We start from the raw sequence: 12,593 nt of genomic DNA, 5'->3' as shown, positions 1-12,593 counted from the left end.
CCTCTCTCTCTCTCTCTCTCTCTCTCTCTCTCTCTCTCTCTCTCTCTCTCTCTCTCTCTCGCTCTCTCTCTCTCACACACATTACCTCCTTTCTCTCTATTTCTCGCTCTGTCTCCTCCTCTCTTTCTCTCTCTTTCTTTCTCTGTTCCTCTCTTTTGCTATCATCCCCTGTTTTTCTCTTTTTCTCTCCCTCTTCCTCCCCTTCTCTCTTTCCTAGAAGAGAATACGGCCGCTCGACTTAATCTCCGAGAGGACACGGCATGGTTCTAACTACACTAAAAATCGGTTAGCAAGGTCTATCGTAACCAAGATATCCTCACATAAAGTACAAATTAAGTCCGAACTTTTAGGATGTTATAAATAAAGTTCGTAAGAGAGTTATGGCATTTTAACGCCGCTGTGTATGGCGCACGAAAATACCCGACTTGGATAATTTCAGTTCTATAAGTATCTACCAGCTATATAATACCAACACACAGATGATGTATTACGATTTCATATTGAGCGATTTCCGCGAGATCGTAATTAACTCTTTAACGACTTTATTTTGGTACAATAAAGTAATTTTGAAGACTGAGATCTATTTACTTCATTCCCAGAGTAAACACGCGGCTTCGCCGTCGCGCGCCGAACCGGTAGGAACGAACGATCGTATCGTTTGGCAAGGAACGGGCACGTGTACCTAGAGACTTCCTCCTAGAGTACTTCCTAAGTGATTGTAAAAGAAAATGTACTCGCGTTTAATCAAACCGCTCCGCATGACGTTGACGCGTTAAAGCGAATCGTAATAATAATGGAATCAACGTCGATCCGGTCTTCTGGTATCGCGTACCGTCACGAAGAGACGTCTCCTTCTCGCCTTGTGCACGCTCTATGTTGTCATGTCGATATCTCTAAATATTTATTTCGAATTTACTGGAAAAAATAACAAGCAAAGCGAGTGCTTTCAGCAGAAGATTCTTGTGAAAAATTAATTGCGCTTCACAATTAACCCGCTCCGAACTAACGAGTTAGGAAATATTAGGAATTTATTAGCAAGCCATCTTGCTGCCGTATACACTTTGCGTTCTGCGTCATTTATTTACAAGCCTTTATCACACTTATTCAGAAATTCACTAATATATGTATCGATATTGCTGTGAGATTGACGAAAATGAATTTCTCCTATGTTAAACATTTGATGTCCAAGAATTATGACTTAACGGTAACATAATAATACATATATGTTCCAACTATCACAGGCAGTTTTGTACTTTCATTTTCCATACCAAATCAAATATTAATTATTCGTTAAGAAAATATTTAGTACTAGAAGTATATTATCTTTCACATTTGTAGAAAGATAAATAAGCAAAAATGCACTCACATACACACGCGCGCGCGCGCGCGCGCACACACATACATATATATTATGTAGTGTGTATCAATTATTAACAAATATCATAAAGCATTTATGAAAATATATATACCTCTTATTCGCGAAACATACCTCTATCCAAGAGGTTCCTATCTTTCCACAAAATATTTAGTCTATAAAATAAGTAGACATAATGTTGTCTTTCTAGGCAGACTTATAACTTTATCATAATAACAAATGTTTATATGTATGAAAAGGGAAAACACGCGCATCTCTTGCAAATTACAATATTTCTTGCAAGAAATATGATCGATGTGCTGTGTCGCTACGATCAACTATGTGTGAACTACGGTGTACTTGTAATTATGTATACATTACAAATTCGGAGGATACCATATATTATTAGATTATAAATCTGAATTTAACAATATCGCGTTCACAGAATCTAAATGCTTTACGTAAGACTGATCGTTTATCTTACGTGTTACAAAATTATTAAAGTGTAAATTATCTGTTTGTAATGATACTACCTTCGTTGCAATTTCTTGCGGAAATGCTTTTGTTTGGATACTTGGATCCATTACAGCTATTACCTTCAACGGGACATTTTCCGCAACTCTAACACTTCTGTCATTTATATATACAGGAATTTTTTGGATGTTCGAACCATTGTCGACAGCTAAGTATTTTACAGGTTGAGTGACATTTTGCAGTAACACTGCGCGATGCTGATCGTCGATCGCTTTTGGATACATATATAAATCATCTTTTTGCCTCAGTGTTAACAACGGCACATTTTGCGTAGAGTTAGACAAATTAACGCAATTATCTACGCTGTTATTATAGCCTCTTGTGTCGTATAAACTTTCAGGCTGTGCAATTTCTTTATGAAATTGATGCGCTTGTTCCTTATATTTACGTGGACAATTGGCAGAATCGAAATAAATATATTGTTCGTTGCAATGACACGCATTTTCATTAATTTGATTCTTGGTATACTTTAAGTCTGTTTTACCAAATCGATTTTCCTGACATGATTCTATAGATCTTTTTTCGGCTTGAATATTTTGGGCAATATTTATTGACGGTATTACTCTGTCGCTAATATTATTAAAAAGGATATTTTGATTTTGATCACGAATATTTTTTCTATAAAGCTCTTGCTTGTTGGCTTCGTACACATGTAATTTAGTTTGTTCAGGAAACTGTTTTGTTGGCTCTACGTTGGAATTAGATAAACTTGCGTTTCGAAGGTAATTAATCGAATGATAATTACTTGAATGATGATGTTTTCTTATGTCTGATGAGATTTGTTCTTGAAGTAATTTTTCAGCACACGCATTTGTATTACATGAAACTTTAAAAGATCGCGGATACAAAGAATCATTGTATCGGTAACATTCATTTCTTTCGTTATATTCCTTTGGATGCATATTTATATTAAATTGTTCGACTTGAGATTCTTGCGAATCTTTTATTTTCATCGATCCAATTTGAGGCTCTAATATTTTAGTTTGATCAATCATCGCGTTTACAATCCTAGGCGTAGAAAGATTTTTGAATGAATTTGGAAGTGCAGTTTTACATAATTCTTTTTCGATACCGTTGCTTCTATTAAATAGATTAGTTTCATATTTTTTAGATAAGCCTTCCACATCACCATTAATCTGTACAACATGATTAGACTTATTAATGGGAATATCGATACATCGACGTAGGATGGTAGGTACTCGTTTAACATTCTTCACATCACACTTATTTACTGTTCGGTTATCATATTTTTTAGGTACATTGTTCAGTGCACAATTGTTGGGAACGGTAATCGGTAATTTTTCACGGCAATAATCGTTTGAAAACTGTCTCTTTGATAATACAGGATCACTTAAAAATATTGATTTTTCTAAAAGTATTAAATCATTATCAATGTGTTGTGAATTTTTATAATTAGGAATGTCAATATAAAAATTATCTTTATCATGCCGTTCATTTTTACAAAAATGATCAACGCAGTTAGGATTTTTCTGAGAATCCAATTGTGCTAAATCTTTTTCGTTTATGACAAAAAGATTTGTTGATTTCGCAAGTTGACAAACGTTTTCAGATTGTTTCGAGTACTGATTATCGTTATTTTCGCAATTTTCGACAACGGGACCATTTGTGTTATTTGTAACAGTTTTTCGTAATAAACAAGAAAAACTAAAACCCATTGTGCCATCGTGTTTTTTAAGCTTAGTATCTTGTACTAAATGGGATTTGTTATCTTTGTGAAGTAGACCTTCTTGAAGACGAGCTGCGATAGTATGGTTTTCGCTACACTTAGGAACTTCGAATTCAACAGGTGATAATTGCGAAATATCCGAAGATACACAAGCTTGATGTTCTACAGAGTATGTAGAATCTAGATTTTCCAATTCTTGTTTTTTCTTTCTGCGCAAAAGTTGTTGACGAAAAGAATCAGCATAAGCATGTTTTAATTTATTAATTGTTGATGTAAGAGGATCTATTACAAATAATAGTTATAATTAATAAATTACTGGATAAGATAAATAATCACAGGTTATACAATTACTCTAAATATATATAATATACCTGAGGGATAATTTGGTAGAACATCTGCTTCAAAATTTTTAGCAGAGATTTTGCAGAATTCCATATAGCGACTTAATGGGTCACACAATAAATCTTTGTCGTTAGTTTTTTTTTCGTTTGTAAGGTCAGTGTCATCAAATATTCTAAAATATTTGATTATCATAATACAATATTTTTTTTATTAGGACTTAATAATCATGTTACTTACTCTGTTGAAGTAGTAGTAATAGTTTCTAACAGCTCTCTATCATTTTGGAACAGTCTTCGTTTACATATATCTTCTTTTTGAACATGTCTTGATTTGTTATTGATATTTTGTTTTTTAGTTTTACTGAAATCTGTGTCTTCGAAGATATTTTCTTCACCTTTCTTTTTAGCAAGATACAGCTTCTGATTTTGACTGTAATATTAATATGTGTGCAATCTTTAGATAAAACCTTTTCTATATTTATATAAAACAAGTTTTACACACCTTTTTATTTAAAATAACAAACATACCTTTGACTTTTTCCTAAAATAGGACTTAGCTCCTGATTACACAGGTCAACCAATTCCAATTCTAAAGTATTTTTTATACAATCTTTATTTGCTGATTGTTTAGCAGTTTCATTCTTTACTGGTATCCCTGTTATATCCCTGTAAAATAACATGTAGAAATCAATATTTAGCAATTTGTGATACGTTATATCAAACTTATAAATCAGTAATTTATTTACTTGGATTTAGGAGTATCGCCATTGAGAAGTTTCAACGCATCTGCATTTAGCCGGGCTTTATGGTATGTATTTTCCATTGTTTCTGCTGTAAAATATTACAACAGATTAAAGCAATCGTATCATTTCATTCTGCTTGTTAGAATAAATGAGTTTCAATATGGATATTACCTTTTTGGACATCTTTACCCTTTGTACCATTTCTGTATATGCCAGAGGCCTGGAACAATAGTGTTCAGATATATGTAATAAATAATAGGAATATTATTGAGATAATAAAAACAGGATTATATATATTAGATAATATTACTCACAAGTTCTGGCAAAAGTCTATTGCAGATTTTTGATCGGCCTTGCTTTTTCTGTTCTTTCTTATCACTCTTTCCAAAATCATCCTGTAATAAATTCCAAGCTATATTATATCAATCACAAGAATAATATCATCAAAAATAATGCAAATTACATTTCTTCCAGCAGTAACTTAAAAGTATAAAAAAGTTCTCTCTTTCTAGAAGGCAGTTTCGCAGATTACGAGAGTTCTACGAGATTACTTGGCCACGATCTTAGCTAAACTTCACTGAGAGCATAACGCATGTTAATGGTCTCGATCGAGCTACGCAAACGAAGGGATTACCGTTCACGAGGACCGGTAAACAATGCCAGTAAACACCCGACGTTGATACTAACCTAACACTTACGGAAGCTACCGCGCGCGTCTCCACGCCACCTAACTCTAACCAGCGCGGCACTTTTTGAAACGGCGTCTGCCGATAATCGCAGAGATATCGTCGCTTTTTGCATACAAAAATCTAATCGTGAATCAGAAAGCATTGTAGTGAAAAGATCATGCTTATGCAACGAGCGCGACTATCACATTTAACGAATCTATCACATGTATGGAGTATCGCTACATTCGCGACTTGTTTTCACACAATAGGTCTGTTTTTTATTTTTGCACTGCAAACTTTCTTCCTCGTTTTCACCAAAATCGCAAACACACATACACACACATGTATATATATATATATATATATATTTCATCTTAGGCTTTCTCTTATTTAATTAAATTTACTTTACTCCAAATTCTAAAAGTGCAAGTATATTAAAGTTCAGTTACAGAAAACAGACCTAATACATGGTTATCTAAAGATTAAAGGTTATTAAGAAATTCATTAATAAAATTCATTCATGAATTTCTTGGTAACCTTTAATTTTTAAATAATCATGTGTATTACTAAAAGGAGCCTAAGTATCTTCGTCGTCCTTGGGATGTTTAGTGCGTCAAGGTCGTAGTCATCTCAAGGATCGAAGTGGAGTCGAAAAAACACGACCTACCAGCTTCCGCTTGGCCTGCAGGATCCTCGAGTGTAACTTATCGAGGTCCTTCTTCCGTCGTTTCCTCTGCGGCTTCTCTTGGTCGGTGGATCTCCGCGTTATTCTGCCCATAATCTCGCGTAACAATGTCCGGAGTAACTCGCGCGAGTTACATACGTGTATATGTAGCCACACGCATTGTCAATATCGCCTGCGGTGACAAAACATGAATACTGAATACTGATGCGCAGCGGTGCACGCTAATTAATAACGACTGATGAATACCTTCACGTATGTTTATTTATCCTCGCTTTCTCGTAGTACGTGAATTACGAAAAATTCTTTTCTTCTTGTGTCTATATGACGTCATCGGGAATAGGCTTAGAGAGGGAGAAGTAGATTATAGTTTGTAATTCCGGCGCAAGAGGTCGTTTCTTTTTCTTTAAATAGATGGCACCTGCCACCAAATAAAAGAGGGGGAGGGGAGGAGGGAAAGGGTTCGTTTCAAATGGGGCGATATGTGGATGTCCTAAGATCGGAACGTAGACTTTGTATAAATATTTATAAGATTTATTTTTAATTTTTTATCTTAGATTGCATAGATTATAAACATTTATTACAAATATTATAAAATATTTATTATAAATGTTACAGTAAATGCTATGAAAATACTTAATAAGGCATTATAATCCAAGTAAAAAATATTTATTTATATACATATTTGTCATAAGTATAAAATATTTTTATTTTAGTCTATATTTTAATAATATTTTAAATAAAACTTTATATAAAATATTTATATAACATTTAAAAAAAAAATTAATAGTAATAAATATTTATTATAAATATCCTGTGCTGTCTGGATAGATAATATATAAGTGAATCAAAATTAATTAAAATTCTTTCTTTCCTTTCATTGCAAGTGCTTTACGAGAGTGTTGAGCTTTATAAATAATTAAACATACAATATTTATATATTTAATTTGTTATACATGGTACACTTCAAGAAAAATACACTTTTGTTATTTTGTTTATAAATCAGACTTCTGCTTTTCTGTGACATTTTACCATATAGTGACATTTCATCCTACGAGATGCTAAAAATATTTAATTGATCGATTTGAATGTATGTATTTCGAATAGCTACACGATGTTTTTAATACGTAACATTAATTTCATTTTTTTATGATGATCTACAATTTTACATTTACTGTTTCTTAACTCAACATCTTGACTTGATAATGATAAGATAATGATAAGAGTTTACAATAACATTTATATATAACAAATTATATAATCTAATAAAAGAAAGAATATAATTTGTAATACAATACAGGTCAAAGCACACACACATGCACCCCCACACACACACACACACACACACACACATACACACACATCATAGGTTAAGGGACGTCTAATGACGTCTTATCGATTAAACGCTTAATTTTTGTATAATAATTAATTTCTCCTTTTCTATTAAATTCGAAAATTCTTTTCCAGGATGAAAGTATACGCATTAATATGTGTCTGTGAGGTAGAGTTTTTAGAATTGAGCTTAGACGCGTTTAATTAAAACTTTATTATTATAAAAAAATTCATGTGTATGTGTCCGTGAGATAATGATGTAGCAGTACATATAGTGATGTGTCAATGACACGTAAATCGTCTGTATGTAAGTCCTACTTACACTACGATTTCTAATCATTTGTAAGATACCTTAAGAATTAAACATTTACCAAATATGATGACAAATGACGTCCGTTCTTAAGAATATTTATGTATGTACATACTTTCACATTAAATATGTTGATCTTATTTAACTGTAGATACATTAATATTATGGTATAAATTAACTGAATTGATTGAGAGAATTGGGGTTAAACTATTTGAACGTGAATAAGTCATAGTGACGTGGGCAAAATTTGTGGAAACAATACTACATGAATAAATATAATATTAATTACTGAAAAATGTGCAGTACTAATTATCTCGTCGATGTCATTCTCATTTATCTACATTTTTGAAATAGCGAGAAGCAAATGCTTGTACACGCATGCACATAGTAATAAAAACATATATATTTCTGAAAGAAAATTCAAAACAATTTATTAAATAAAAGATTGACCAAAAGTTATATTTCACAGAATAAATTTTTTATATCTTATTGTTAATCAAAATAGATATATAGGTTACGTTAAAATTCAAGACGAGACGTAGGGGCTCGGATGGCGAATGTTGTATAAATGTAAATGAAAAATGTAACCGTTTAATTTCGGTCGCAAAAAAAAAGATCATTATTTTTACGCATCTATGATTGCTTTGCGAAATTGGCTTCTCGCTGTGCAAACAACTGTAGCGAGTTAATGAATTGCAAATAATATTGTAGTCTGCAATATATAACGTATGCTCATCAGAAGTATAAAATCTAAAATTCTATTTCAACTTCTAATGAATCAACAAAGCGCGCGTTTTTATGTTAAGTTATTCGATAACACATTCGATGATCGATAAATCGGACAGATATAATCACGTAATCATTCCGTCGTCGTGTTGTGAGAATCACGTGTTAGACCGCGATGGCTTTGTTCGATTGGGGCTTTGGAATGAAGAGAAAGCATGTTGTGACTCAGATCTTTGTCAGTCGACCGTCAAGTGAAGTTCGTGTCATTTTCTGTCCACTTTTACGTCATTCACTGCACGCGTGACGGATAAATTATCCGTCACGCGTGCAGTGAATGACGTAAAAGTGGACAGGGAATTTCAAACTGTTTGCGTAAATTTTACAGATGAGAAAAATTAAAATATACATTACGAGTTAAGGTACTTTTCCACATATTGCTTCTCGCTAGTTTTTAAGCGATAAATAGGTCACGCAACTGATAATGACTAATTCAGTCATGTGATCTTATCGCTATAAAAACGAGCGATGGGCATTCGTGTCCTTTTACGAGACACGACCACAATTGCCATCTTTCGACTAGTGTTTCTCACTGGAGACGGAGTTTTCACTATCCTGCCAGAGATCGATTACCAATATCGAAATTTATTTTGTTGCTTATAAAAAAAAAACATACTAGGCTATCAGATCTAATCCTTTTACGGGAGATAGCTTTCTAAAGACCGGAGAAAAATCGACGCGCGCATTTAAAAAATGTCATTAAAATTTTGAGTGGTCAGTCGGAGATTTTTCAAAAAAAATCGGAATCTCTGACCGAAAACTGGAGAGATGGCAATCATGGATATGTGGATGTATCCTCAAAGAGTGCGTAATGCGGCCTATTTGTGATTAATCTGATGCAGACAGCACGGCTGCATCCCGCGCGAGCGGTTTGTTGACCTAGCTTGTAGATAATAAGGCAGATAAAGGAGATGGTGAGAAAAATGTTCCACTGCTGAAGATGGCTTTGACGCCTCTTTCGTCATCGTCCATCGCCTACATCATCCGTCGCCTCCTACTTCAGTTCACCCCCTACGGCACAGACTTTCTGCGTGTCGTGTGATTAAGCACGATTGGCGAGAGAAGTTCCGAGTATTTGAGCGTCTGTGACACGCGGATGTAGAACAAAGTCGTGACTTCGCAACGAGGCAGTCTTCTCTTTTTCGTCTCTTTCTCACAGGCGCTTTTTCTCTCGTAAATTTCTCTGGTTTTCACGCGGATTAGTGAAAGATCTTGATCCAGTGTTTACGTCGCAGTACAGTGCCACCATGGGCTTGGAAAGGTGAGTGAGATCTTTCGTTCCTTTGTGAGGTTTTCATTAAAGGATTTCATCTGGCCGCTTGTTGTGGACTTCGGGTATCATCTCTTTTTTCACACATGTATTAAAATAAAGAATTTATAAAATATAGCTACTCTGAAATAAAATTTACTAACTCTTAATAGATATTTATTAAATAAATATTTGTTTACATTTAGTAAACATTTACTTAGAAGTATTCAAACAAATATTTAATAAATTTTAGTATTTTTTTTTTTAGTGTAGAAACACATGATGATTTAGATCTAGAATCTAGATATTTGACGAACACGATTGCGATCTATTATATCTGTACAACTTACTTTTTATCTGAGATTACTTTGCTCTTTTATTTGTTTTATTTTATTCGATAAGTTAAGCCTTCAGATGATAAACGTAACAATCTTGGATATTTTATAATTTATATCATAATGTTGTTATCGCAATTAAATGTGTCAGTTTATAAAAACGCAGAAGCTTATGCAAAATATCTTAGTTTTAATATCTTTACATTTTATAATTCTGAAATATAATTTTAAAAATAAAATTTATGAAATAAGTGATTGACAAGAATTGATCAAATCATAACATTATTACAAATTTCTTTCTCATTCAAAATTTGGGATTGAAAATATTTATAATAGGATTGTAGAGATTTATTTATAAGTTCATATTGAAGTTTTGGCGTATTCGTTGATTACTTTCCTAAAATTAATTAGTTACGAATAACTTTTGTACGCGGTACGTTTAATCAATTTCGTGAGTCACTATACGCACATTCAGCAGAAATCGGTACTTAATTATTTTTAGTGTTTTGCGTCGATTGAATTATATATTTTCAGATTTAGAGGAATAGTCCTATAATAGCAAGAAAAACTTCCAACAGATGTAAAATGAATACTCTGTTGAACATGGATATTGTATAACCGAAGTTGATGTATGTGTAAAATTTTTGTCTATACATATTACAATAAATTTAATTTAAATATCGTGGATATTTTCAACGTGTGCATGTGAAGAGTGGAGTGCCAATTTCTAAATTTAATGTATTTAACGGGATTGTAACTTTGTGCGGCCGAACAAATGCGGAACAGTGCGTTACTGGATAAAAATATCAAAGAGGGGTATTGAACTGCATGCGCTGAAACGTAAACGAATAAACATATCATTAAATTGACCGGTTGCGCGCCAATTATTACGTCGGCGTTATTTTCCAGGCATAATTTTACAAAGTTAAAAATATCAAACCAATTTTGCCAAACGCAGGAAAAATACTCCTGTTAACGCTCGATAATGTTGCATTATTATGTCATAACGAAATGACAGTTATAAATTTAACATCCGCTTCTCCTCGTATACAAAGCGACTAACAATCTCATTCTTATCAATATATTCATAAATTCGCCGCAGCCATCAACGTCGATGTAATTATTTTTGCATAAAATACAAGTTACATATTCAAGGCGAAGAGTGGCAAGTACACGCCGAACCAAGTTCAAGAACTGAGTTGCACGTCGTTAAGATAATGTCAATACTTATGTATATTAGTGTATGCAAGTGTATATAGAGTTATATAGAATGTCATGCAAGCGTCAAATATTGATGCGTGAAACTTTACTAGTTTACTGATAAAATTTTCTGAATATTTTGGACATTACAAGAAATTTTATGAATTTCTATTTTTTTAACAAAAATGTCGAAGCGTTAACAATGCTTTTTGCATTGAAAAACATTTAAAGACTTTTTATGTTAAGCTTAAATAAATAATAAATAAATAAATAATAACAAATAGAAGAAAAAAGTAGATAATTATAGATTAATTTTTTTATTTATATATAATTTCAGATTTTTTTTTTCATATATTTTTGTGTATTTCAAAAATAATTTTATCATTAGATACCTAAATACTGATAATGGAATATTTAGGATGAGTTATGATCTTCGGAGGTTTTTTTTGTTGAAAGGAATTTCATTACGAAATATGCAGTTTGATTGTGATAATCATTCATTACAACTCCGCAGTATAACAGGATAGGTGATATTTTAGTATTCATTCAGCATTTTATTTTGTCTTTTCATTAAACACATCACGCATATTTCTCTTACAGTTCATTGTCACGATACATACATCTATGTCGATCAAGGTTTGATGATCATCAAGTCTTGCACAATGGATACTAATACGGACCCCTACAAGGTTGAGGTCATACCTGAACTTTCATTTCATTTGGTTTTCATCATATTTTTATTACCAATGCATACATTGCAATCTTCGAGGACAACGTTTCATATGTAAACGACTAATTTGTCATAAGCAAAAATGAAAGAAAGAATTTATAAAAGCAAAGAAGTGCAATTCTGGCGCAATGTAGTAGTATAAAAAATATATATGTAAAACAAAAACAGAAATACAAAAAATTGCTTACCTATACGTAAATGGCACGAATTTTATGTGCAATCCACTTTTGTACTGGAATATTATTTTAATTTCAAGTCAGACAAACAAACTTTACGCAAATTTAATATAATTAACACTGATATTCACACGACTATTTGCGATATGAAAGAGAAAGAAATAATATCTTCATAATCATAAATATTAATTAAATGATTAAGATTTTTATCAATCTTTTTGTTAATTGATAATTATCTAAATTATAATTAAATTATCAATTAACAATAAGATTATGACATACATATCAATATAGTCATCGCGTTGCAATTTGACTCTATTAAAGCTTATCATTTCAGTATGATATTAAATCTTACTTCTATATCTCCAATTATTAATATTATTAATAACGTCATTGACAAATTACTGCGTAATAAATGCGGTGAATGAAGAATGCCTGCATTTTCTGCATAATTTATAACGAGGCCACG

At 32.4% G+C, this 12,593-nt stretch overlaps 1 protein-coding gene across 1 annotated transcript; it reads right to left on the bottom strand.

The window, feature by feature from the left end:
- Positions 1 to 1,764: 1,764 nt before the first annotated feature.
- On the bottom strand, positions 1,765 to 6,310 carry LOC108772409 (uncharacterized). Its single transcript, XM_018537930.1, has 10 exons — positions 5,995 to 6,310; positions 4,974 to 5,054; positions 4,831 to 4,879; positions 4,663 to 4,747; positions 4,445 to 4,582; positions 4,155 to 4,346; positions 3,947 to 4,089; positions 3,364 to 3,857; positions 2,634 to 3,024; positions 1,765 to 2,363 (listed from the first exon to the last, which is right to left on the bottom strand). Exons 1-10 carry the CDS (start codon positions 6,103 to 6,105, stop codon positions 1,765 to 1,767), a joined length of 2,283 nt encoding a protein of 760 aa, XP_018393432.1. The 5' UTR covers positions 6,106 to 6,310.
- Positions 6,311 to 12,593: the final 6,283 nt, after the last annotated feature.

This window comes from Cyphomyrmex costatus, unplaced genomic scaffold (genome assembly GCF_001594065.2).
Source record: "Cyphomyrmex costatus isolate MS0001 unplaced genomic scaffold, Ccosl1.0 scaffold189, whole genome shotgun sequence".
In the NCBI taxonomy this organism is placed as follows: domain Eukaryota; kingdom Metazoa; phylum Arthropoda; class Insecta; order Hymenoptera; family Formicidae; genus Cyphomyrmex; species Cyphomyrmex costatus.
Note: the sequence above shows the minus strand (reverse complement) of the source record. Positions and strands in the feature narration are given on the sequence as shown.